General features: G+C 36.0%; 1 protein-coding gene across 2 annotated transcripts in view; it reads right to left on the bottom strand.

Annotated features, from left to right (window-relative positions):
* The window catches only part of UBE2E2 (ubiquitin conjugating enzyme E2 E2), a 357,209-nt gene that overhangs the window by 38,364 nt on the left and 290,919 nt on the right, over window positions 1-27,926 (bottom strand). For both annotated transcript variants that reach the window (XM_026496929.4, XM_026496927.4), the window contains exon 5: window positions 7,550-7,697. In XM_026496929.4, the coding sequence (XP_026352714.3) occupies window positions 7,550-7,697 (148 nt within the window). The remainder of the gene's footprint in view (window positions 1-7,549; window positions 7,698-27,926) is intronic.

Raw genomic sequence — 27,926 nt, 5'->3', positions numbered from 1 at the left:
CCTACATCTAGTGTAAACATTTTACTAGTATTTCCTACATATTTAAACATATTAGGTCTTCACTTACTTAAAATTTCCTACAATTCATTAAAAAATTACTAATCTGGTTGACGTCCTAATTATACTGAATTGGTGAGATTTTAGTGCTGTTATAGGACACACCAGTCAGAGTCCTACAAAGGATGAGAGGAAAACTCTACAGTGATAAAAAGCAAAACAAAACAAAACAAAACAAACCCAGAACAGATATTATAGATCGCCACCCTAGGGATTCACCTTCCTGCTTTAAGAATGCTAGTAGCATAGGGGCGCCTGGGTGGCACAGCAGTTGAGCGTCTGCCTTTGGCTCAGGGCGTGATCCCGGCGTTATGGGATGGAGCCCCACATCAGGCTCCTCCACTATGAGCCTGCTTCTTCCTCTCCCACTCCCCCTGCTTGTGTTCCCTCTCTCACTGGCTGTCTCTATCTCTGTCAAATAAATAAATAAAATCTTAAAAAAAAAAACAAAGAATGCTAGTAGCATAGCTATTACCTGGTTCAGAGCTGTTTCCTGGGTCAGAGGTAAGGAAACAAGTGAGAAAAATAAACACGAGCATGATAAATACAGGGTTGTATTTTCTTCCTTACCAAAAGGGAGCAATTTCTCCAATGCCCTCCCCCCCCTTTTAAGATTTTATTTGAGAGAGAAAGCATGAGAGAGAGAGAGAGAGAGACATAGAGGGAGAGAGAGAGAGAGAAAACACAAGCAGGGGGAGCAGCAGAAACAGAGGGAGAAGCAGGCTGCTTGCTGGCAGGGAGCCCTACGCGGGGCTAGATCCCAGGACCCCAGGATCATGACCTGAGCCGAAGGCAGGTGCTTAAACGACTGAGCCACCTGGGTGCCCCTAACAGGCATATTTTGAATGCAACCCATATAATAGCCAATAAAGTATAGTTTTTACCATCTTTAAAAGAAGCTACCAAGGAGATACATGTAACTAAGAAAGTAACAATGTTTTTGTGGTCAGCATTTTTGGACAATGATATATCAAAAAAATAATCAACAGCTAATATTCTTTTTAACCTAGACAACTTGGATGTTCAAGACAGATATCAAACTGATTGTTATGCTAAATAAAGACTTGCCTATACAAAGCAGAAATACCAAGGGTTGATTAGGACACCTGCTCTGTCATGGAATCATCTCTCCCCTACACACTGAAGCCACCAATCCCTTCCTGGCAACTCTGACTCAACTTCTTTTTACTTGTTTCACTACCTGGCAATCCAAAACCTAAACTCATGGTCAGATAATTTTAGCTTTCTTTTCTCGTTCTGTGTTTTCTAGAATATCACGATACTTTGATAAAGTGCCATAAAATTGGATCTTCTAGTTTATATTATTATATACTAGTATCCCTTGTAAGACAACTAGAGTTCCCTTCTACAGAATGACAAGGTAGGGAAACACATTTATAAATATATAGGTAACCAGAATCATACTTTTTTTTTTAAAAAGATTTTATTGATTTATTTATTTTAAATGGAGAGTGGGAGACCCATTAGCAAACAGGGAGAGGGGCAGAGAGGGAGGGAGAGGGACAAGCATACTCTGCACTGAGCATGAAGCCCAATGTGGGCTTGATCCCATGACCCTGAGATCATGATCCCAGCTGAAATCAAGAGTCGGATGCTCAAACAACTGAGCCACCCATGTGCTCTGATACTTTGTTGTTGGTGGTGTTTTTTTTAAACCAAATGTATGATGGTACAGAATCACTTCTGTGAAACTTCTTTAATTCACAAAACAGAAATGTTCTTCTCCTTAATGATGTGTATTCCCTGATTTTATACATCCTTTCAATGAATCTTCAGTTCTTCTAGGGCCTCCACACCATGGACAGCATATTCCAAATAGATCTGAATGAGCCTATGGAAACCTATGGTTCAAGAGTAGGCAGTGTGCCAGGATTCAGGATAATACTGAGTTAGAACCCAAAGTCTTTCACACATTCTTTTTGGACTTTACTTACTCTCCTGTTTTTTAAAATACCAGGTAGATTGACTACCTTCATATAAATATAGCCTTCTTTTACATAAGGTGTCAGAGAAGTTAAAAGACTATGAATTATAGCCCATCTACATTCATATTTGGAAGTACTGATTAGAATGACTTCTGGAATTTATCAATGTGACATATTATAGAAGAGAGCCAATTCTTCACAAAGAGAACAGCTTGAAGTTAGCTTTATGTTGTACCATATATTTCTACTTCATAATTTTCTCACTTTTAAAAAAAGTCATAGGCATTAGGAGAAACCTTATGTCTACGCACCCATATTTAATGTCTTTTTTGGAAAAAATTTTTTTTGCATTCCCGTTAAGATAGCCAGCTTTGAAAACAGGTAGGCTTATTGTTTTTACAGCTTTATCTGAATTTCAGTTAAAGAAATTGTTCTTTGCCAGTTCTCAAGTGTAGTAGAGTGGGATGTGTAGAAGCCAGGTTCACGTTCCTATGGTAAGCAATGGAATCCTCTTAAAAGTCCATTGATGTACCTTTCATCAGTCTAACAGCTCATAAGCTTAGGGTAAAAAAATATACACAAATATGCCTGTGTTGAAATAATTCTACTTTATGGTCCCCATCCCCTAGCAGTAACTATCAATTATAAAATTTTCATGTTTAGTAACATAATTTATTATACAATCATAATCAGGTCAAAGACAAGCAATTAATAACAACCAAAGTTAGGTATCTGAGACAATTTATGGATAAGGATTGTATCAGTTGTTTAAAAAACAGGCTATAAGTGATCTGAAACAAAGGGCTGGGACGTTGGAGAATGAGGAAGAGGCCATTCTCCGACCTTTTCCAGAACACTATAAAAGAGCCATTGGGAACAAACTCCTCTTTCCATTTGCTCAGTCCATTTGAGAAGAATAAAACTCTTACCAATGACGCTGCAGCTGTGCTCACCCTCAGCTTAATCATTGTGTAAGGCTGAAGGTTAATTAGCTGCCATTCTTAGTCCTATTTGTTGTTCTAATAAAGATATGCATAAATCTATGACTGGGAGTAATCAATACTTGATTTTTATTTGGAAGGTGCTAGGGGGTAGGGGGAAGAGCTCATCCATCTTGAGTGGTGTTGTTTGTGGGTATGCTCAGAGCATTTTCGTTTGACCTGGTCTGTACAGTTCTGCCTGTTTGAAGAGTGGCCAACAAAGACTTCATGGTTGTATGAATGCAGGACCCTGATGGCCCAGGTTGAACCACGAGGCAGCTTTTAGTTTGAAGGCAGATGACAGGGGAATGAAATACACAGGGAGAGGGTCAGAGCCCAAATGATCCCCTCACAGAACAAAAGAGCCAAATCGCACACCTTTTACAGATTATACTGCTGCTCAACTTTGGCAGTAAAAAGAAATCCTTATTATGGAAAATTTCAAACAAAATTCAAAGGTAGACTAGTATAATGAACCCCCCCCCCAATGTAGCCATCCCTCATCATTCAACACTTATAATGGTCAATCTCATATCTTCCACATCCTTATCTACTTCTGATCTTTCTGGATTATTTTGAAGCAAACTCTAGATATCAAAGAACTCTATTTGCAAATAGTTCTATTTTTCTAAAAGGTAAGGGCATGTAAAAAATTCATAATCAAATTTCTGTTTTATTATGCCTAAAAATTTCTGGCAATAATTCCTTAGTATCAAATGCTCAGTTTTCAAATTTCCAATGATCTCATAAAAGCCATACATTTGGGGGATAATTTTTTAATGATACAGTATCAGAATTACATTCAGAATAAAGCAAGATTCTAACACTTTAGATAGCAACAGCAGTAGAGTAGAAAAGTAGAACTGAGATAAATAAAATAATGCCAGATGTCATCCAGATTTATAAACTTTTCAGAAAAAGAAGAGAAAAAAAGATTAGAAGTATTTCTGAAAATTACTCTGTAAATAAAGCATCTGATATAGGGAAACTGTTGACCTGCTTGTTTTAGTTCATAATTGTCAGTGTTCTCAGGATAGTTAATTTTGTACGAGGCAAAATACCCATTATTTTTAGGTCTGAAGACCATAAGATAAGCATATTTTAAATAATAAAGAGACTTCATATAAAGAATGTGATAAATATCTAAGAGTTTAAAAAAACCACAAAAGAGCAAAAACAAACTTCAAAAGATAAAATCAAATAGAACAGGGCTTAAATTTTGAATATGCTTGAGAAGAGAGTATTGACAAATAAGAATATTCCATGAAAAATGGAAATCTGATTAGTACTTTAAACTTCAGCAATTCATGGATTAAATCACATTCACCAGGGAGGCCTAAATTCTGAGAGCCTGGAAGGTTGGTCCTGGCCTTTTGAGCTTATCATCCTCTATTCCTTTCAGCTGCCACTCTGTTCCTCAGCAGTGTGACACAGCCAAACTCTGGCAGCCAGGTGATCTCTGACAAATAAGAGTGCTCTGGCAGACTCAATACACATCACTGTGAAGTGTGAACAGTCCTATAAAGGCCAGCAGCTAGACCTACCTAGAACGCTGCACTGGGAACAGAATGATTATCACTGGTATACCCGTCCACTGGCTGGTAACTGTTGGACATTTTGCCACCGAAGAATTAATCCTAGGAATTAATGCAATAGGGACTACTAATTCAAGGTTAGGTTTTCCAGAGTTTAAATCCAAGAGTGTCAGTGCTGAAGTGGTGGTGTTTACAGATTATTCAATACTCTCTTCTCTCAATTAAATTCAACTGAGTAGGGATTTAGCCATTGAATGTATGGCTATTTGGAGTTCTAAAAACTCTGGGAAATGACATCAACAACAGTCCACGACTGTTTATAAAGCACTTGCTCTTGTACCTCGTAGGAATGCTGTGATTTAGGTAGGGCTGATGGTTATCTCTGTTTTGTATCAGAAACTGAGTCTGAGGAAAGTTAAGTCACCAGTACAAGTCACACAACTAATTAACAGTGGAGCTGGTATTAAAATCTGTAACTGCTGACTATAGACACCATGCAGTAAGGATGTGCAGCCCCACCTTCAAACATTTAACATTTATGAATAGACCAAAAATTCTTAAAAGAGACAAATGTAAATTATGAGAAAAGTATGAAAATCGATTTAAAAGATCAGTTTATGTAGGGAGAAGAGTGAGAAAACACTTTTAAAATTGGTTAAATTTATATCCTTATGCAAAGCCTACCTTGGAACTGATAGCGTTCTGGTGTTAAAATAGCTCTACAGATTCAGTACAGGAAAATCTTACTTATTTGTATTCTATCAAACTTATATGTGTGATAATTTGAAGATAGGTTAGATTGAAGTTTAACTTAAATCTAGGGGGGAAAATCTGCAGAAGTGACCCAGAAAAGAGAGTGAAAAGTAAATCAATTAAACAAAAGAACGGATATTTTGATTTAAGATAAACAACTCTTTTCAAGACTCTGAATGTGTGAACACACATAGAGACGATGTGCCAATTAGGAAAGGTTTTTATACGTGTTAAAGAATAAACATTTAGTCTGTTGGCATGTATTTTACAAACGATATTGTATTCTTTTATCAGGTGGGCTATAACTAATTGGTAAAACTTAAGGTTTTATCTTTAGGCTTATTCTTTACTTTTTCTTTATCCTTTAGGCTTATTCTTACTATCAATAGCATTATTTTCAAAATCTATTTAATTTATGCAATTTTGCTTTAGCCATGGGTGATTTTATTGTTATTGTTTTGCAGAATGTATCTGTAATTTTCTGAGACACAGAAAAAGAAAAAAACTCTAATTTACTGAATAGAAATCTTTTTGATTGCTGACAGAAGGCTTTGTTGGGATGAAGGTAGTAAGCGGGGATTGTACAGAAAACAGTTTCCCCTATATGAGCTGATTCAGAAAGACAGGCCCATTTCGGCTGACTGGGAGACCAAGCAGGCCTGGCTACCACTGGGATAAGGAATGCCTCTCAGCATGGAGCTTTTTCTCTAAGTGTGAAGTTACACCTTATTCCATGTGTAAGAAGTGAGGAAATTCATCTAGTGCTCAGAAGTGCCTCATAAATAGTACGGTCTCGAAAGTCTTTTTCTTTTCTCCCCCTAGTTTTATTGAGATATATTTGACATAAAACACTGCTAAGTTTAAGGTGTACAGCATGATGACCTCATGTCAAAAGTTTCTTGAATAAGTGACTTACTTCTCAAAATAAATTTTTCTCTTAAAATACCACTCCCCTCTAAATTTCAGCAAACCCCAGAAGTATTCTTTTAGGAGTGGGGAGGCAGATGCAGTTCCATGTCCCACCATTTCCAGGAGGACCATGTGGTTTAGGCCTCATATCACACAAAAAATGTCTTTTGATGACATTACCTCTAAATGAAGTTATACACAGTCATACAGACAAATGGGACTGAAATAGGAATAAGGAGATAGAACACTATTTGTCATTCAGTTTTAAATTAGTGCAGCATTACTGAACTTCACTATCTGGGGCAAAAGTATGAAATAATTTAAAAACCATTTTATAATCTTGCACGATTACATTTTATTTTCCTTTTGGTTGAAGTATTTTTATATATATCCTTATTTTAAAAAGTTTCTACTATTGAAAAATAACAAACATACAAAATTCGAACAGATAATTTATAATTATAATTCATGTTTTATAAACCAATCAGGAGCCTAAGAGAGACCCTGATTCCCCTTTGTCATTTCTCTCTTGTCTAAAACTTCACTCATCTAGTGAATAGAGTTTATTCCTGAACGTGGAAGATAGAACCACATGAAATATTAACACTACTAATTAAATACTCAAAGAAGAATTTCTCATTGGAAACATCAATGAAAACTCTGTAGCTACCTCTGGATTTTTGTAGTTTCCAAAATAAACCCATATATGTAAGAAATTGGCAGTTGGTTTGTCTTCTGGTTAAAAGAAGCTGGTCAAAGACACATAATCACACATCTAGGACAACACAGAAAGTAAGAACTTTTACCATTAAGCACACCAGCAAGCCACAAAGGCTTGGCCATAAACTCTCTTTAGTTTTCCTGGGAAGCTGTATTTCCTAGTTGAGGACCATTCAGCTTTTTTGTTCTATTAGCTTGAAAGGACGCATGGTTATTAAAATGCCAACAAGGTCACGTCTGCATGGTGCTGCTTGGTTGTTATCAGATTTTAATAGCTCACATTTCTCAAATTAACATCTTCTGGTAGGCATCTAATTAAAGATTAAGCCATTCAATTTGAATTTTTATTATTATTTGGCAGCAGAATGTAATGCATTCTTTAAATGCACTTTCCAATCCAAAATGATTTTTCATTAATTTTTATCACACTATGCCTTTTCCTTCTTGGCAAATAGTAGGTCTTAAAAAGACTAATGAGAGGACCCAATTTAAAAAGAAAGCAGTTACATACTATGGAAATTTAAAATCAATAATAATAATAGTAGTTATAGTAGCAGTAGTAGTGGTGGTGGTAGTAAACAATTCACTAAGGTCTGACATTTAAGCCTTGAATAGACTTGAATTCAGTATTGGACTTAAAGTCTCTTACCAGGATTGCAATCTGTAAGAAGTGAGCAGATGGAGAGTAGAACTTTAGAAATGGTTAGGGCTGGACTCCAGTTGTCCTTTAGGATGTCCAGACAGATGACGCCCTGGCTGTTAATATTACAGTGATAGATTCTTGTTCGGAAGGTAACCTAGGAGAAAATGTAAAGTTGTTATAAACAGACATACCTTTTATTAGACAAAATAATCCAAGGGTCGCTGGTTGAACCACATACTTAAATTTTCCTTAGGCACATAGAAGAATCAATAAACAAAATCATTGTTTTAGAATTTGTTATCCTGGACACAGAGAACTAAACCCCAATAGTAAGATCAAGTCCTTTTGCTTTTGATGAAGAGTCCTATCACTTAACTAATGTTCTGGGGACTGAACATGCCCTCAGTGCAATCGTAGGAATGTTTGTAAGAGAAAAACTAACTGTGACTTCTAAAAACATTTCAAAGAAAAAATTTCAAAAATGAAAATTTCAAAGGAAACTTGTTGGAGTCCAATTGTTTTAAGGATTTTGTATATTTTAAAGTTCAAAACAGCATGGGAATACTATAAAAAGAACATAAATATTATTCATCATGGTTTAAAAACATGAATTAGGCATGTATGTAAATAATATAGTTTATAAAAAAACTATATTAGTTGCAATTTATGAACCTTTTCCTCCTTAAATTGTGTATCTTGAATATAATATTAGCATAGCCTACCTCTGCCCTGTGATAGCTAGATCACCACTGCACTTTGTTTAGGTATAATTTTGAAACATGTTTATGAAAGTTTTAAAGAACTTCGATTCATGGGGCCCCTGGTTGGCTCAGTCGTTAAGCGTCTGCCTTCGGCTCAGGGCGTGATCCCAGCATTCTGGGACCGAGCCCCACATCAGGCTCCTCCGCTGGGAGCCTGCTTCTTCCTCTCCCACTCCCCTGCTTGTGTTCCCTCTCTCTCGCTGGCTGTCTCTATCTCTGTCAAATATATAAATAAAATCTTTAAAAAAAAAAAAAAAGAACTTCAATTCAAAAGTTAAGTCTAAGTCAGTTTTATAACTCTGGTAAAACTGTTTTATAAAAGTCTTATGTAAACAATAAGATCTTAATGCTATTTATTAATATGTTTATAAGTATTCTCAAAATTTAAGTTGAAATATAAAGAAATCTTGGTGTTTTAAAGACCAGTCTTCTGGAGCCCTAAGTTCAAAATGGCTATGAACCAAAAAATAGATGGCAGATCTTTGTTGCCACCTCACCAGGGCATCCAGCATCCACTCAAACATCAGATTTACTTAATATGTAAAATCAAGACTCAGAAAGGACAGACAGATCCCGTCTTCTACAATTACTGAACAAAACAGTACCATTTTCAGGCTAGATTAATACTCCTAATAAGAACTGCCCTTCAGGGGCGCCTGGGTGGCTCAGTCAGTTAAGTGTCTGTCTTCAAATCAGGTCATGATCTCAGGGTCCTGGGATCGAACCCCACATCTGGCTCCCTGCTCAGCAGGGAATTTGCTTCTCCCTCTGCTCATTCTGTCTCTCTCTCTCTCTCTCTCTCAAATAAAGTCTTTAAAAAAAAAAAAAAAAAAGAATTGCCCTTTCAGCAACATGCCAGACCTTACAGATAAACTTCAACATTCCTTCTACACAAACACATTCCGAACACCTAGCAATGTTGAAGAAAATATAACTAACATTTAAAAAAAATGCATAGCTGAATTTGCGCAGAGAATCCCTAGAGGCCAGAATTGAAAAGCAAAAATTACAGTAAGCACATGAGCTGACAGTGCAGCTGCCAAGGGTGGGACCTGGGAAGAGGAAGGGGGTGAGGGAGAGTAGCCAGCCTTGATAAAATGGAGGCTTGGGTTTTGATGACCTCATGGAGAAAGGTGAAACCTTGGGTCTACATGGGGCAAGAGGTTGGAATTGAGAGCCCTTACATAGATTAGGACACTTGAGGAGCTAGTCTTTTAGTAAATGGATGGACTTGAAAAGATAATGCCTTCTGGGAGAGATAGCACAGACACTTGCTAGAGAAAGCCTAGGCTCTGAAGTGAGGAGAAAAATGTTTCCCCTGAATTCTAAATCTTGGGCATATATACTACGCAAACACCAACTGAAAAAGAGTTTAAATGGCTATGTTACTATCAGAGCAAATATATGTTTAAGGCAAAATGAATAAAGACGATCGCTGCATTATGATAAAATGAACAATTCATCAGAAAAATGTAACAATTCTGAATCTGTGGTACCTAACTAGATAGCCAAAAATATAAGACGTGAAACTTAGCAGAATTATAAGGAGAAAATAACACATCTACAATCAGAAGGACATTTTGCTGCAGTAACTGAAGTCATGCAGACCAAAATGTAGTAAGGATACTGAAAATAGGAACAACCAAATTAACAAAATCAAGGGACTGAATGAAGATGAAATTCCACACTCACAAGGAATATATATTCTTTTCCAAGCACATAAGAAAAGTTTATAAAAAACTGATCATATGCTATGCCACAGAGGAAGCTTAACATATTTCAAAGAATTACTAAGACCACAAAGATTCTCAATCAAATGTTTTGGGAAACTGAAAAACACATTCTTCAAATAATTCTTGAATCAAAGGAAAAAATCAGCTACATTTATAACTGAATGACAATGAAATGTTGGATTGCCAATACCAAACTTTGCAACTTGGCTAAAACAGTTGTCAAAAAGAAATCTATAGGGGCGCCTGGGTGGCTCAGTCATTAAGCGTCTGCCTTCTGCTCAGGGCGTGATCCTGGCGTTCTGGGATCAAGCCCCACATCAGGCTCCTCCGCTGGGAGGCTGCTTCTTCCTCTCCCACTCCCCCTGCTTGTGTTCCCTCTCTCGCTGGCTGTCTCTCTCTGTCAAATAAATAAATAAAATCTTTTTTAAAAAAAAAGAAATCTACAGTTTCAAATACACAAATTAGGAGGAAGGACATTTAAAGGGTGTTTAAGGAAGGAAAAAGAATACAAGAGTTAATCCCATAAAAGTAGAAAAAACACATGAGCAGAATTTAAAGAAACAAAGAATACCTAGTAATATTAAAATTCTGCAGAGAAGTCAGAGTGCCTATTCCTTTACGTGCTAGATGAAAAGACAAAATATTTTTATGATCCAATGTAAATGACGAGTGGCTTTTATACACAATGTTTTAAAAATCTATCAGATACTGACTGGGTACTTGGAGCCAGTTAATCCTCAAAATAACTCAAAGCACTGGGTGTTATACGCTAGTTGCGTATAACTAATTCATTAGTTATGAATCATCGAACCTTGCATCAGAAACCAGGGATGTACTGTATGGTGACTAACATAATGTAATAAAAAACGTTAAAAAAAAAATAACTCAAAGAGGTAAGTAGTAGTATTGTACCTGCTTTTAAAATAAAGAAGCTGTAACTCTGTGAGGTGATGGATGTTAACTAAACTTATTGTGGTAATCATTTTGCAATACATACATATGTGAAATCATTTTGTTGTGCACCTAAAATAAATACAATGTTCTATGCCAATTATATCTCAATAAAATGGCAGGAAAAAAATAAATGAAGGCACAGAGGGGCTAAAGAATGGCATGTGGTTGCACAGTTGGTAAGTTGGAGGAGCCAGAATTTGAATACAGTGTCGCTGACCCAAAACCTCATGCTCCCTTACTTAGCCTCAATGCCTGTTTTTTTTTTTTTTAACTGTAATTTGGAGATGATTATAGATAGATTCATACTATGTTGTAAGAATAATACCGATGAATCATATATGTTCCTCATCCATTTTCCCCCAATGGTAACATCCTGCAGAACTGTAATATCACAGGAAACTCACACTGATACAGTCTGCTGACCTTTTACACTTATCACCAGTTTTATATGCACTCATGTACTCGTGTTTCTGTGCAATTTTATGATGTAGATCTGTGTGACCACAATCACAGCCAAGATACAGAACAGTTCCTTCACAAACATCCTTTGTGTTACCATTTAACTGGGCAGTCACCTTCCCACTTTCCTTCCTTGATTCTTGACAACCACTACTACTGTGCACCTCATCTCTATGATCTTGTCGTTTCAAGAATGTTATATAAATAGAATCATACAGAATGTACTTTTTGAAATTGGCTCTTTTTATTTGCACATTTCCCTTGAGATCCATCTAAGTTGTTGCATTATCAAAAGTCTGTTCCTTCTTATTGCTGGGTAGTATTCTGTAGTATGGATGTACCAGTTTGTTGAACCATCTACCTAACTTGAAGGACAAATGGATTGTTTCTAGTTTTTAGCTATCACAAATAAAGCTGCCATGAACATGTGTGTGTGTTTGTGACAACATAAGTTTTCATTTCTCTGAGATAAATACCCAAAAATGCAATTGTTGGGTTGTATGATAAGCTCATATTTAGTTTTATAAGAAACTGCCATAATTTCTTCTAGAGCACTTGAAGTATTTTACATTCCCACCAGCAGAGTGATCCAATTTCTCTGCATCCTTGCCAGCATTTAGTGTACTGTGCTTTATTTTAGCCATTCTGATTGGGTGTAGTGGTTGGCAACACATTGTGGTTTTAATTTGTATTTTCCTAATTGCTAATGATGTTGAACACTTTTTCATGTGCTCAATTGCTATCTGGATACCCTCTTTCTTAAGAGAGGATGTTCATGTCTTTTGCCCATTTTCTAATTAGATTGTTTTTTACTGTTGACTCTCTATTTTAAGTGGAGATATTTCATTACAAGCAAAATATAGATGGATGAAAAACAAAGCATGAGTTTGCAAAGAATCATGTGGATTTTCTGGACAGGGAATGCTTTACTCTTTAATGTTTTACAATGCTGATTAAAGGATCTACTTTGGTGATGTTTGTTAACTTTTGTCCCAACAGGTGTTCATAAATAAAACACACCGAATCAAACAGGGAGTTTGATTGTTCCTACATTTTAATGCTGTAGGCTCCCAAAAATAGTACTTTAAAATATATTTTTTTAAATTTGTGTATGGTTGAAACACAATGTTACATTTCTTTCAGGTGTACAACACAGTCATTCAACATCTCTATATGTTATGCTCTGCTCACCACAAGTGTAGCTACCATACAATGCTATTACAACTGTCACCACACAACACTATTACAATATCATTGACTATATTCCCTATGCTGTACCTTTTATTCCTGTGACTTATTCATTCTGTAAGTGGAAGTCTGTATCTCCCACTCCTCCCCACCCATTTTGCCTATTCCCCAACCTCTTTCCCTCTGTTAGCCATCAGTTTGTTCTCTGTATATATAGGTCTGATTCTGCTTTGTTTATTCATTTGTATTGTTTTAGACTCTACACAAAAGTGAAATCATATGGTATTTGTCTTTCTCTGTCTGACTTATTTCACTAAACATAATACCCTCTAGGTCCATCCACATTGTGGCAAATGGCAAGATCTCATCCTTTTTTAAGGATGTGTATATATATATTGTAGGGTATATATATATATATATATAGTGTAGGATATATATATATAGTGTATATATATTCTTTCAATTAATATTCTATTGTGTATATATGTGTGTATATATATACACAACAGAGTATCAATTGAAAGAATATATATATACACTATATATATATATACACACTATACACACACCCACCCCCACATCTTCTTTATTCATTCATCTATTGTTGGGCTTTTGGGGTGCATATGTCTTTTCAAATTAGTGTTTTCATTTTCTTTGGGTAAATACCCAGTAGTGGTTATTAGATCATATGGTATTTCTAATTTTAATTTTTTGAGGAACCTCCATACAGTTTTCCACATTAGCTGATGATTAGTGATATTGAACATCTTTCCATGTGTCTGTTGGCCATCTGTAGGTCTTTTTTGGGAAAACTGTTTATTCAGGTCCTCTGCCCATATTTTAATCAGATGGTCTGATTTTTTTGGTGTTGAATTGTAGAAGTGGTTGATATATTTTGGATATTAACCCTTTAAGGGATATATTTTAGCAAATATCTTCTTCCATTCAGTGGGCTGCCTTTTTGTTCTGCTGATGGTTTCCTTTGCTGTGCAAAAGCTTTTTATTTTGGTGTAGTCCCAACAGTTTGTTTTTGGTTTTGTTTCCCTTGCCTTAGGAGACATATCTAGAAAAATGTTGCTAAGGCCAATATCAGTGAAATTACTGCTTGTGTTCTCTTCTAGGAGTTTTATGGTTTCAGGTCTCATATTTGGGTCCTTACTCCATTCTGAGTTTATTTTCCACAAATACCACCATTTTAACAGGAAAAAAAAATGATGATCAGAGTTTTAAGAAGTGTCACACATCTACCTATTGTAATGTAAGCTATGACTTTCTTCAGGGTTCCCTTATCACACTCCTCTATTTCTACTATCACACTTGCCACAGGACCTCCTCATCAAACCGTGAATTACCCATGAAAGTATTTTTTTTCAACTGATGCCTAATACAGTGCTTGGCACACAGAAAGAGCCCATTGTTTACTGACCAACTGCTAATAAATCACAGGCTAGTGCTCAAACAGACAAGTATCTTTCTGAGGGGTTGTAACATCTTATTGTTCTTTAGGTAAAAGAACATTTTAAAACCACAACTTATAGTAGACTGAAAACTGGAAAACTGGGGAGAATAACCTGAGAAAGCAAGACATATTTGTTAGTACTGCCTATTTAAATAATGAAAAAAATTAAAAAAAAAAACATGTGGCCTGGTCAGATCAGCAACGGTGTTCCACAATGAAGGTAAAAACTTGATAATAACAGCTCTTGAAACACCCAGCATTCTCTTCCAGACCCTATCAGCAAAACCAGGGGAAACAAAAGAGAAGAATATATGCAAACTGATAAGGAACTGTCTGTAGTCCTTTTAGACATTAGTGATACAGAAACAGAAAATGATGTTTTGAATATTGACAAATATCAAGGGATTTGTACATGTTAAAAGGAAATTTTTAGAGGCTGAGAAATCACCTTCCTTCCACCCTCATTCTGCAGAAGACTGCTCACATCTGACTCAATTTTATAGAAAGACCATTATGTTATCTTGTTCAGGGGGCTGGACGGCAGTACACCCTTCATTTCACCATTCTGACAAAAAAACAAATGATAAAAAATGACAGTAAAGAAAATTCCAGTTCCATGCAGGGCTTAATACTCACTGAGTTCTGTGTATCACACAACCTACACCTGCATTTGCATTTATTGCTGTATTTGAAGCACAGCTCAATACTGATGTTTATCATGATAGCTATCATTCCTCAAGGAGAGGTAAAATTATATTGAGAAGACTGTTTTCAAAGGCAGGGAAGACAGAACATTTTCGAACATTTTCCATATATTAAGGAAATTTAAAAAACGATTTGGATATAGTGATATAGAAAACTTGTTTATCCAGAATATCTAATTCCTAGATGACCCTGGATGAGAAGCGTTTTCATTGATGTGTGCTACATAAACACACAACAGAGGCATGTGGGTGTGTATGAGTGTGGTAGACAGGATAATGCCCTACTACCCCAAAGATGTCCACATCCTAATCCCTGGAACCTGTGAATAATGTTACCCTTACATGGTAAAAGGGACTTTGCAGGTGTGATTAAGTTAAGTTCTTGAGATGGGGTGATTACTCTGGGATTATGTGGGTGGGCTGGATATAATCACAAGAGCTTGGTAAGAGGGAAGCAGGAAGATAGGAAGGGGATGCCAAGGAGTAAGAGTGAGGTGTGGAAGCAAGAAGCCAGAGTGATGGGGCCATGACCCAAGCAACGCAGTTGGCCTCAAGAAGCTGGAAAAGGTAAGGAAATGAATTTCCCCTTAAAACCTCAAATAGGAATGCAGCCCTGCCGACACCTTGATTTTAGTTTGCTGACATCCAGAACTGTAAGACAAGAAACTCATATTGTTTTAAGACTCCAAGTTTGTGTTGTTATAGCAGTACTAGGAAACAATACATGTATGTATGTTTCCCAGCTGCATTATTACTTTATCTTAAAAGGCAACTTAAAATGTAGCTGTGCTATTTCTATATTTCACAGAATCACCTCGCCTTAAAAATAACTTTAGAAAGAGTTAACAGAATTCTTTACGTTGACTATAGCCTAAAACAATGCTACTAAGTAGTAGAAATCACTTTGCTACTCTGAGCCCCTATTTCCTGACAAAATGAGATTTAAATTAGATTACTCTCAGGCCCATTCTAGTTCCAAGATCCAAGAATTATATTACAAAAAGAATATATGGTTTTGGGAGCTCAATGGACTTGAGCTGGAATTCTGACTTTGGATGAATCAACTTAGCCTGTTTGAGATTCCGTTTCCTCATCTTAAAATGGGGAAAAATACTAGCTATTCCCACAGTGGCTGTGAAGATTGAAGTACACAAGAAGTTCTAATACACGCCTGGCACTCAGCAGAAATTCAAGCAGTGCTAGTGTCTCTTACCCTCTTCACGTCTCCTAGTTTTACAAGGCTATTTCAAAACGCATGTGTTCACGTAATAATTCCCCTATCACCTGAGTTTTAAATGTATTTTCTTTGTACCACTCCTTTGCTCTAGGGTAAGGACAACATTCCACATACAGACAAAAAGTGGTTTTGTAAAGGGAGAGAAATCATGTAGGGCATGAGTGCAGATAGAGAAGAAATATTTTAATAAAGTATTTCTGCCAAACTGATTCTAGACAATTTAGGAAAAATATTTTAAAGAAACACCTTCAAGCTGAAAAGCTGATAACGACATTAAAAATGATCATTTAAAATAATATTTCAGAAATAATCTCTATTTTGCACATAGATTCCATTTTTTAAAAAACTTTTCATCAGGAGATAAATGACATGGTGATTTTACTGAGGAAGTATAAGATCGGTGAGAAATACATTCCTCTTAAAAATACTTTTCCATGGAGACCCAGAGAGGAAATATTTGGAGCTCCTGTGCCATAAATCAGTGAATCACGTAACTAAGGTCCCAAAATAGCAGGGTTAACATCATTCAAATGGATCTTGGCTGAAGGTTCACTATGAAACTAGTTTATTTGAACAATTTATTAGTACACGTTTAAAAAATGTCAATATGGCTACCCTTTTTGAGATTTCAAGTGCTCTTTTCTTAAAGTGGACATAAGAGCACTGCACCAACAACGATCACATCCTAAGGCAAAATAAAAACTGGAATAACCCATCTAGGTGAGGAGAACCACAAATCTTAAAGAAACTCTAAGAAATACGCAGTAGCAAAACAAAACCAAACCTGGAAATTAAATCAAAAAAATTAAAACAAAAAAAACAAAAAAAACAAATCTGGAAATATATTTCTTCTCTCATAACTGGCAGTATAGGAATTAAAATTAAACATTACTTAGAAATTATCATGTGTAAAGCTGATACCCACCCTGCTGTGACTAAGACTGTGCAGCATGCTACATTTAACTACAGGATAGAGCCACTTTTAAAAAAAGATTTCAAATACTATTTGAATGATGAAAAATAAAAGAACTTTAGCGCATAGATATTTACATTTAAAAAGTCTTTCTCAGTTCCTTTTAAGCACAGACGTAGAAAAACATTCAACTGGAAAACTTCCCCCATCTTGAGTAGTAAATCTCTTGAAGACAGGAACATTGTATTCAATCCTCAGGGCCCTCTCCTACCAGCAGCACCTGATTACACCCAAGCCCTGCAAGGGAAGATACTTGGTATGACTTTATTAGGGACAGATAATTAGATTCCTTCTTATCTAACTTATAAAAATTAAATTTGTATAGAATGTTTCAGGAACATATCTATATTGAACGAGGTTCAATTTGATTCTTTTTCCAAATTTGTGTGTTCTTTTTTATTAGTGACTTGATCTCTCATTATGTTTCCTATTCCTTTTTTTCCTCTTTTTTTGGGGGGGAGGGCGGAGAGGCAGAGGGAGAGGGAAAGAGTGAATCTTAAGTAGCTCCATGCCCAGCGAGGAGCCGGATGCAGGGCTGGATCTCATCAACCCTGAGATCAAGACCTGAGCTGAAATCAAGAGTCAAACACTTAACTGACTGAGCCACCCACGGACCCCTCCATCCTTTTCTCTTTAAAAGATTATCTCATTTCTTTTGACTTGTTCTACTGATTCAAGTTTCAGAAATGGTACTGATTCTCTTTTATGGTAGGACCATATTATAGAGCCAACTGCAATCTGAGTATGAGTTCACCCTCAGTGCATTATTTATTTCTCTGTAGAAGTCCCATGTACCTTAGACTGTGCTGCTCTGCATTTGCTTCTTCATGGGCCTCAGGGACAACACTAGTTTGAGACCAGATTGTAGCATATATGCCAAAATATAAGGCAATATAGAGCCATCCCTTAGGAAGAATTGATTTATATTTAAATCTGTATAAGAATTTCTTATAGATGATGTCTCAATTACTTTATTTGAAACAAAATACTATCTGTTAAAGACACAGTAGCTTGAAACTAGCTCAATCAATGCTTGTTTGGCATGCATATAGAGGTTTCCTTCCTCGGTTTAAAAAGAAAGAAAAGAAAATAAACAAACTAAACAAAGCTCTAGAAGTGGCACACTCCCGGGAGTACAACTTCACCATGTGAAGACTTGGATTTTTAATAGCTTTTTAAAGGCCATTTAAAAAAGTAATATGGTACTTTAAAACAATTAAGGATTTTTTTTTTTTTTTTTAAAGCTGGTTGTATGAGTTTTCACAAATGGGTTTTCATGGCTTGGACAAATTTTCCAGTAACATAATTATATCTGGATTCAAAAACTGCTGAATCCCCAGCAATTGAGGGAGAAAGGATGATCTGGTATCTAAACTTAAACACGTATGCAAATTATCACTGAAGCATTCCCATTATTTTAATTCATTGAGCATATACATAATAGGTGCTCAATCAATGCCTGGGGGGTCCATCAAAACCTAAACCCAAAGCTCTCTGAGTTTAATATTTCCACCAGAGGCATCACTCCCCAACCCCCATCCCCATAAAATACTAGAACAGCTGCTCTTGAACACTGAACTTAAAACCATTATGTGGGGCTATGTTGATCCAACAACACTTACTTATTAATTAGTACTGCATAGAGAAAACATAATTTACCAGATGTCCAATGAACCTACATTTCTAAGACAAGATGATTCATTTCTGCTTTTTAACTGCAAAAGTGTCTCATACATAACGACAATTAATTACGAAGCACAACAGCTGAGATACTTAATGGATTAATGGATAATAAATGGCCAACCATATGACACTTGCTATTAAATTAGAGACAGTGACATAAACATAAACATACGGAGAATGCCCTCCTTTTAATTTTGTTCACATTTTTTACAGGTCTCACACTACCCAAGGCAATTATATAAAATGTAGCATATTTATAGATTTCCTAAATGTGAAATGGAAACAATACACAGGCTTCCTTTATGCTTTGGGAAAGAGGTACTACATTTTATGTTTGTAGACATATGAAGTGGCAGTTATTTATTTAAGAGATTAATAATTCAATATACATACAACACAATACAAAGTATTCATCGTAACTTGCTGGAAATGACAATCTGATTTTTCATATAGCCCACAACAGTGTTGAAATAAACTATATTTTAACACAGTTGAAAATGAAACAATGACTAATTCTGTTAATGATACAGTAAATTAACAGCAATTACAGAGTTGGCTGAATGCCCACTCTCTCAGTGAGTGCTATATTACACACAGAAGAGACATTCTTTGAAAATGGCAGTGTTCAAAAGTTTCCAAACTTTGCATGTATGTATGCTAGAGAGGGAAAGGTACTGGTTTCTCGGTTTATATCATGAAATAAAAAAATACAACATGTATATCACTGAACACTGTAACCAAAAAAATAATAAAAATTAAAAATGGCCAACAATTATGCAATGTTTATGTGCTGAGCACTGTGCTAAGTGATCTGCATTTATTACATAACTTAATCTTCACAATCACCCTGTGAGGTAGGTACTATTATTTTCCTCATTTATGGATAAAGAAACTGAGACACAAGTTCAGAGGAATTCAAATGTGCATAGCTGAGGCAATTTCAATAGTAAATAAAGAAGTTATAAGGAGGAAGGAAACAAAATAAACACACACACACACACACACACACACACACACACACACACACACCCCCATCGTCCCAGAGTTTTCTGAAAACAGGAAAGAAAACAGGAAGAGAATAAAGAAATTTATATGATTTTTAGATCTCAACAGTTTGACTTCACACAGAAAAGCTAACGTTGTAGGGATTTAATAGCTTTTTCGGATCAAGTTCTGGTAAAATGAGAATTCATGTAAAGTGTTAAGCAAAGAGAAGAAATGTTCAACGATATTCACTATTATTATCGTTGTTCTTATTTTAAATGACCTGTCATTTTTGAGACTACTGAAGGCAAGAAAAACCAAGTCGGTTAAAAAAAAGTAAACAAATAATATTTTAACATGACTTGAAAATTGTCACTTAAGATTTATTTATCTTTGAATAATTTAAATCTCAGCATTTAGAATATCCTAGTGAATAATCTTTAGATTTCTGTGGAGAACAGATGTAAAGAACTGATCTGATACTCATGACACTGTACACTATTAATGGATAGCTAACCAGGTAGCTTACGTAAAAAGTAAAATAAGGTTGAAGTCTGACGGACAGAATGAAGGAGTGGGTGGTGAATGATACAATAAGAAGTTGTCTGTTACTCTGTAGTTTTTGATCATGGGAGTGCCATGATGAAAGGGCTATTTAGGAAGCTGTAATAGGGTTGTTACATAGCATCCCCCCTTTTAAAAACATTTTATTTATTTTAGAAAGAGAGGGGAGGGAGAGCGCATGTACCTGTGCGCAAGGGGGGCATGGGGACACACAGGGAGAGGGAGAGAATCTTCAAGCAGACGCCCCCTCTGAGCATGGAGCCCCACACAGGCTCCATCTCATGACCCCAAGATCACACTGGAGCTGAAATTAGGAGCTGGACACTCAACCGAATGAGCCACTTAGGTGCCCCTACATAGCGTTCCTTCTTCCTCTTTTTTTTCCCCCTCTTTCAGAAAATGTTTATAGACATCTTTTTAAATGAAAAAGTATGGTTTTGGCTTTCATTTACATTGCATTCCTTCTTAAACTAACACCTCATGGGGGTGCTTGGATGGCTCAGAGAGCTAAGCGTCTGCCTTCGGCTCGGGTCATGATCTTGGGGTCCTGGGATGAGTCCTGCGTGGGGCTCCCTGCTCTGGGCTACCCCCTCTGTGGGGAGTCTGCTTGTCCCTCTCCCTTTGGCCCTCCCCCTGCTTGTGCTCTCTCTCTTTTTCTAATAAATAAATAAAATCTTAAAAAAAAAAATTCAAACCTACAGTGAACAGATTCACTAACTTAGTTAATGCTGAGATTTTTCCTGTTTTCAAAGTTTCAAATGATACCCAAGTATATTGCTCTAAATGTGATATTTCTCTAAATTCAAGTTCCATATATGTAATAGATTACTAAGCTTAGGACATGGTTGGTAGAACAAGCTTGTTTTTTCCACACTTTAAAGTTCTGCCATCCTCCATCTTGATAACTTGACATTTTCTTTTACCTATGGAAATGCTATCCATCTTTCATGGATAGTTCTTTTATGAAGCATTCCCCTGCCATTTCCAATCATAGTACTCAATCCTTTTTCTAAACTTCTTTACATTTAAGCTTACCCTTTTGTGTGTATATATATTTCTTTCTTCCTACCTAGAATGAAGGGAATCTGAGGGCAAGACGTGTGGGAGATTCTTTGCAATCTCCATGATACCCAGCACTGTCACACATCTAATAGGGCTTGGATATATATTTAATGAGTGACTGAATAAACAGTAATTTTCTACAAAAAGCTTTCAGCTATCAAATGCTTGTGTCTTCTCGTCAACCCCAAATAGGAAGTAGGAGTAAGTGTGGAAAAAGAAAAGTTTTCTCTGAATAAATTAACTGATTTTTAAGTTTGATTTGTATTTAAATTTTAGTTCAATTTGGAAATTTTGGGATGTTTAATCTTAGGAATACGCTTGACATGACTAGACAGTGGTTTTTGGTATTGGTTAGAGTCAGCTATTTTAGATAGCTACCAGTCCTCTTCTAGGCCCCCAATACTTGCTCAAATATAACTCAACTCACTTGTCAGCATTTATACAAGTAAATACAACCTAGTAGGTGAGAATCTTTTTCTGAGAAGATGCATTAATGAATATGTCATGAATTTTATTCCTTTCTTATTTATCCTGTCAAGAATTTCAAAATAACCAATTCTAAAATAATAAACCAAGAAGGTATTTATTGATGCTAGTCTAAACAGTTCTATGTTAGGTTCTAGGGAAGATACAAAAGTATAAATACTGTCTGGTTCTGAGGAATGTTTGCTGCCAATTATAAAAAAAGGTTTTGGTTTAGAACAAAGAACACAAGGGATAAATTTCTCATTTATTCAGCAGATATCTGTTGACTACCACCTTCAAAGCACTATGTGGAATTGAGAAGCACGGGGCTAATGGGTGGGAAAGGAAGCTAAGATTTACAAGTTAGGTCCTGACCATCTAGCAGAGAGAGAAAAGAGTCATACAGATAACTACAAAGAATTGTCACATGAGAGGACACAAGGCTCTAGGGTTCAGATTAGAACAGATCATGCCTGGTTGGGAAAAATCCCAGGAAGTATCTGAGAAGAGGTAGGTACAGACTGAATTCTGAAGGACTGGGGTAAGGAGGGTTCGATGACTATCTCTTTTTTTTTTTTTTCCCCTCCCTGAATTGTTCACCAAGAAGAAGATAGACAACTTCAAATGTGTCTACATCAAAAATTCTTGCTATGTCATGACATACTGACCTGCAGTTATTGACTTCATATACTCTCAGCTGCATAGCAATGATTGTGCACAAAAGCTCAGATCTTCAGAAAAAATACACAGTGATATTAATGCATCCTGCAAGAAATGTGGAGCATGGACATGAGAGAAATGTATCAGTAGACACTACCTCCTCAATTTCTCTATCTCTTCATTCCCCTTGTCACTACTCTAGGCATTCATCAACTAGATGAAATTATTACAACAGCCTCTTCCACAACACTATTTCTCTTTGGTCTCTCCTCCAACCACCATGCACCATATCGCTTCAGGGGTAATCTGTCTAGCATGCAAACACATTCAATTGTCTTTTGCCTGCAGGATAAATCCCTTAAGGTGGCACATGTGTCTATCCTGGTTCTCCATAGACCACACTGCCCTGAAAATGTCACACACTTGCAGTCCTCTGTGTATGCTATTCTTTTTGTCAGAAATACAGTTTCTTTTCTCTGAGGGGTACTGCTACCATCCTTCAAGTGCTCTTTCTCCAGTGTTCCCACTCTATTGTTATCCTTAGTACAGTTATTGGTATGTCTGTCCCCTGTACTGGTTTGTAAGCTCCATGAAGGCCAGGGCTGGGTCTCGCCCTTTTTTTTGGGGGGGGGGTGGTGTCTCTTTTATCCCAGGGTGGGTACAATTTCTCATCTTTATCTTTTAATTGTCATAAAATCCTACCATTAAAACCAATTCATGGATTTAGACATACAAAGCAAAAAACCACCACCACCAAAATGAAACAAAAACACAACTAAAGAAAATAAGGCTTATCCAAGCAAACATGTAGCAAATTAAGAAAGTGAATCACTCCTTGGAGTAGATAAAAGTGAACTGTAACAGATGGCAGAGTGAAGACAAAGTCTTCAACTCTACTCAATTATATCAAATTTTATTTCTTTTGTTAACAAGGAGAATGACAGAATTTTTAACAAACCTCTAGAAAGGATTATTAAACAGATGATTTGTTAGTACTTAGACAATGCTGTGGTGGTGATCAATGGGATTAAGCGTGGATATACCAAAACCAAACTGTGCCATGGATAATTCCATTTTCTTTTCAACATGGCTATTAAATTACAGATTAAGGGAATAAAGCAGACATAATTTGAATTCCAGCATGGTTTATGATGAGGTCTTTTAAAAGTCATTCAAAAAACTTAGGAAGTCAAGGCATAAATTGAGGGTCATATGCAGATTCTCTTTGAATGCTGGTGCTATGCCAACCAATTGTATCTCTGAGATGAACATATCATTCTTTGTTTACCCCCATTAACAACTTCTTCCTATTCTGCTCAGGCATATACACGATCAAAACTCTTGGAAGTCTTCTTCCTTTATTACTGTCAATGGCACTGGCCCAGCGCTAAAATAAACACAGCAACCTGGCAGTTATAAATTCGACTTTTATGTATGTGGGGAAGTATTATTTATGACCCATGAGATTGTAAAAAGTAGGGTCCAAAAGCAAACTGTGCTATGGAAAAACCTCACTTTGAGTGTCTCCTCGTGGGCAAGAAGGAGAATTCCAGGCTGGATGATAGAGAACTCAGTCTGGTAGATGCACAATAAGCTCAGTAAGCAAATTTTAGCAGATTTTGGTGTAAGATCAAGTAAATTAAGTAGGCACAAAAAAGCTCTTCTCTGGGATCATGTGTGGATTAGTCCTGTCTTTTTCAACATTTTATCAGTGACTTAAATGGAAGACATAAAAGACATGCTTATCCAAGCTGCAGGTGACATAAACCTGGATAGTTTACACAGGAGTCAGAAACTAAGAATAAAAAGATCTAAACAGGTCAAACCGTATGTTAAAAGAAATAATACAAATAATCAGGAAAAAAACCCCACCTACATTTAGGCTCAAAGCATATAATTTTCCCAAGATGGAGAGGACCTAGCCTAAATGTAGCAATACAGTGCTTTCTGAACGGAAACTATTAGAAAAATGAAATATATACAAAGAAAAGTACATTGATCATCACTGCACAGCTTGATGAGTTTTTAAAAAGTCAACAAGCTCAAATAACAACCATCTAGAACAAGACATAGAATATTGCCAGAACCCCAGAAATCTCATTTCTGTTTCTTCCCAGTCACAGCCATCCTCCCAAATGTAACCACTATTCTGACTTCTACTTCTATATAATAGTTTTTTCTGTATTGTAACTTACATAAATGGAATCATACAGTACATGCTCTTTTGTGTCTTCTTTTAATATCATGTTTGTGAGATTAATATGTATTGCTCATTATTCTGTTTTTAATTTCGCTAATATATAATATTCCATTGTATGAAAACACCACAATTTATCCATTCTATTACACATGAACTTTCCCCCCAGGAATCTTGTGTTTAAATACAGCTTAAGAAGTGATAGTTGTGCAGTGTGACAAAGTGGCAGCAAAGAGAGAGTTTACGTACTTTCTTTGCCTAAGTATGCCTCAGGAAAACAAGCGCATACACTGAATTGGCTTTCATGATGTGACTTCAAATTCTGATGCTCTAAAAATGGCACAGAAAAGTGAATATGTTCATACTATGTTACTGAAAGTAGTTATCTATAGGAAAAGGTACTTAGTTCTTAGATTATAGTATTTTCTTGTTTTGTAAAAATTGGCCCATGTACTTAGCATTATTTGAACCTATATTTAAAGATGCAAATTATTTGCTTATAATTTGTGTCAACAGATGGTCTACATAAAACATAGCCTTGATACTTTACAAAATCAAGAATATACTATTTCAAACAAGATGAAAATAAAAACTCAAGTTTTTTCTTTAACACAGACTCATTTCTTGCCATTAAATTTCATGTCAATATAGCAGCACTTACCTTTAAGCATTTTAAGATAAACTGTATTGCCACTCACTGTTTTAACAAAAATGTATTACTTTCTACTGGGTCTACTAAATGCCCTTATGATAAACATCTTCATAAAAAAGGACAACCCTAGGGGCACCTGGATGGCACAGTCAGTTGAGCATCCGACTCTTGGTTTTGGCTAAGGTCATGATCTCAGGGTCATCAGACAAGGCCCACATCAGGCTCCCTGGGGGAGTCTGCTTGAGATTCTCTCTCCCTCTTCCCCTGCCCTTCCCTGCTCACTCTCTCTCTCTAAAAAATAAATATACCTTAAAAAAAAAGGATGACCCTACCCTCCAGGTATATCTAATTCTGTGGGAGAGAATGAGAACATGCATGCACATACACGCACACACACACATTCTCTCTCTCTCTCTCTTGCTCATTTTGAACAACTTTTCAATACTACAAACCAACAAAGAAGAAACAAGATTTCAGAAGTGTTAAAGATATGACAAGATAAATGAATATTCACTTGCTTCATCAAACCTACTATTTGTCAGGTACTACAAGATCTTTGCTCTCTGGAGCTTAGAGTCTAATGTGGGTAGATAGAAAATAAACCAATCAACAAATAGGTAAAAACGTCAGACTTTGAAAAGTTTCAGGAAAGAAATTATCTGACGTGATAGAAAATAACCAATGTGGAACTATCTATATAAGGTCAAAAAATGCACCTCCCACTAGATAATACTAAAGATGAGGCCTAAAGAATGAGGTGTTGGTCACGTGAAGAACTGGATCAAACATGTCCCAGGCAAAGGGATCGAAAAATCCTAAGGTCCTGAGGATGAAAAGGAGACCAAGGAGAGTTGCATTGTGGTGAGGCTGGTGGAGAAACCATGAGGGCCTTGGAGGCCATTGAAGTCTGGATTTTATTCTAGGTACAAAGGGAAGCCACTTAAGATTTTAAGTGGGCAATCATTGACAGTGCAAAATTAAGGCAATGTTGGAGACTGTTAAACTTCCTCTTTCTATAGGTATAAATGGTAAATTCCAGAGTTTAGTGTTACCAAAAGTTACATGGTTCGAAAGTATAAAGAACACAGGTTTCTATAAAGTTTCTTTTTAATAAGAAAAAGGCTAACCTTCAGACACATGAAAAGATGTTATTCTTACTCATAATGAGACAAAAGCAAATAATTAAACAATCTTTCCTATCAGATTGTTAAAGGTCAAATATTTGGTGTGCCACACAGCACTGGTGAGGAAGTAGGGAAAAGGCAGGTTCATCTAAGTTGGGAGTATAACTTGGTACAACTTCTTTGAAAACAGAGACGGTCTGGGAAAAAAACTATTAAAACCGAAAAGGCACATAGCCTTTTTTCCTAGCAATCCAGTTCTAGGAAATTACCCATTACACAAATTCACAAAGACAGTATGTACAAATATACTCAGTTTATGATGGCAAAAGATTGGAAATAACCTATACATCCGTTGTAGGAAACCTGGTTCAATGATTATGTTATATTCATCCAATAAAATATTATATAATTATAATGAAGCTGATCTACATATACAAATACAGGACAATCTTGAAGATGATAAGTGAAAAAAGCAATTGTAGAAAAAAAGAATGTCTTTGGAGGTGAATTAAAATGCCAGGCAACAAGAAGGAAGACTTAATTTTACTGTATACCTTTTGTGCTGTTTGAATTTTTTACTGTGTGTATTTATATATCACCTACTTAAAACTATTTAAAAATAAAATAGTCTGGGGGTGCCTGGATGGCTCAGTTAGGTTAAATTTCTGGCTTTGGCTCAGGTCATGATCTCAGGGTCTTGGGATCAAGCCCTGCATCAGTCTCCTTGCATGGTGGGGAGTCTGCTTCTCCCTCTCCTTCTGCCCCTCTCCCCAACTCATGTGTTCTCTCTCAAATAAATAAATAAATAAATAAATAAAATCTTTAAAAATAAATAGTCTGAAGAGGGAAGTTTCGAGTGATACAGGCCTACCTCAAGAAACAAGAAAAATCTCAATTAAACAATCTAACCTTAAATGCAAAGGAATTTGTAAAAGAAGAACAAAGCTCAAAGTTAGTAGAAGGAAATAATAAAGATCAAATCAGAGATAAATGAAATAGACTAAAAATAAACAATAGATAAGATCAATGAAACTAAGAGCTAGTTCTTTGAAAAGATAAATTAATAACCCTTTAGCCAGATTAATCAAGGGAAAAAAAGAGAACTCAAATAAAGTCAGAAATAAAAGAGAAGTTATCACCAACACCACAGAAATACAAAGAACTATAAAAGAGACTTCTACAAAAAATTACACAGCAACAAACTGGATGAATTAGAAGAAATGCATAAATTGCTAGAAATATGCAATCTTCTAAGACTAAATCAGGAAGAAATAGAAAATCTGAACAGACAGATAACTAATACCAAAATTGAACTGGTAATCAAAAAACTCCCAACAAACAGAAGTCCAGGACCATATGGCCTCACAGGTGAATTTTACCAAACACTTAATAAAAAGTTAATACCTATCCTTCACAAACTATTCCAAAAAATGGAAGATGAAGGAATGTTTCCAAATTCATCCTATGAAGCCAGCATTATTTTGATACCAACACCAGATAAAGACAGTACAAAAAAAATTACAG

The sequence above is a fragment of the Ursus arctos genome, unplaced genomic scaffold (genome assembly GCF_023065955.2).
Source record: "Ursus arctos isolate Adak ecotype North America unplaced genomic scaffold, UrsArc2.0 scaffold_20, whole genome shotgun sequence".
In the NCBI taxonomy this organism is placed as follows: Eukaryota; Metazoa; Chordata; class Mammalia; order Carnivora; family Ursidae; genus Ursus; species Ursus arctos.
This window is presented reverse-complemented; position numbering and strand designations above follow the sequence as displayed.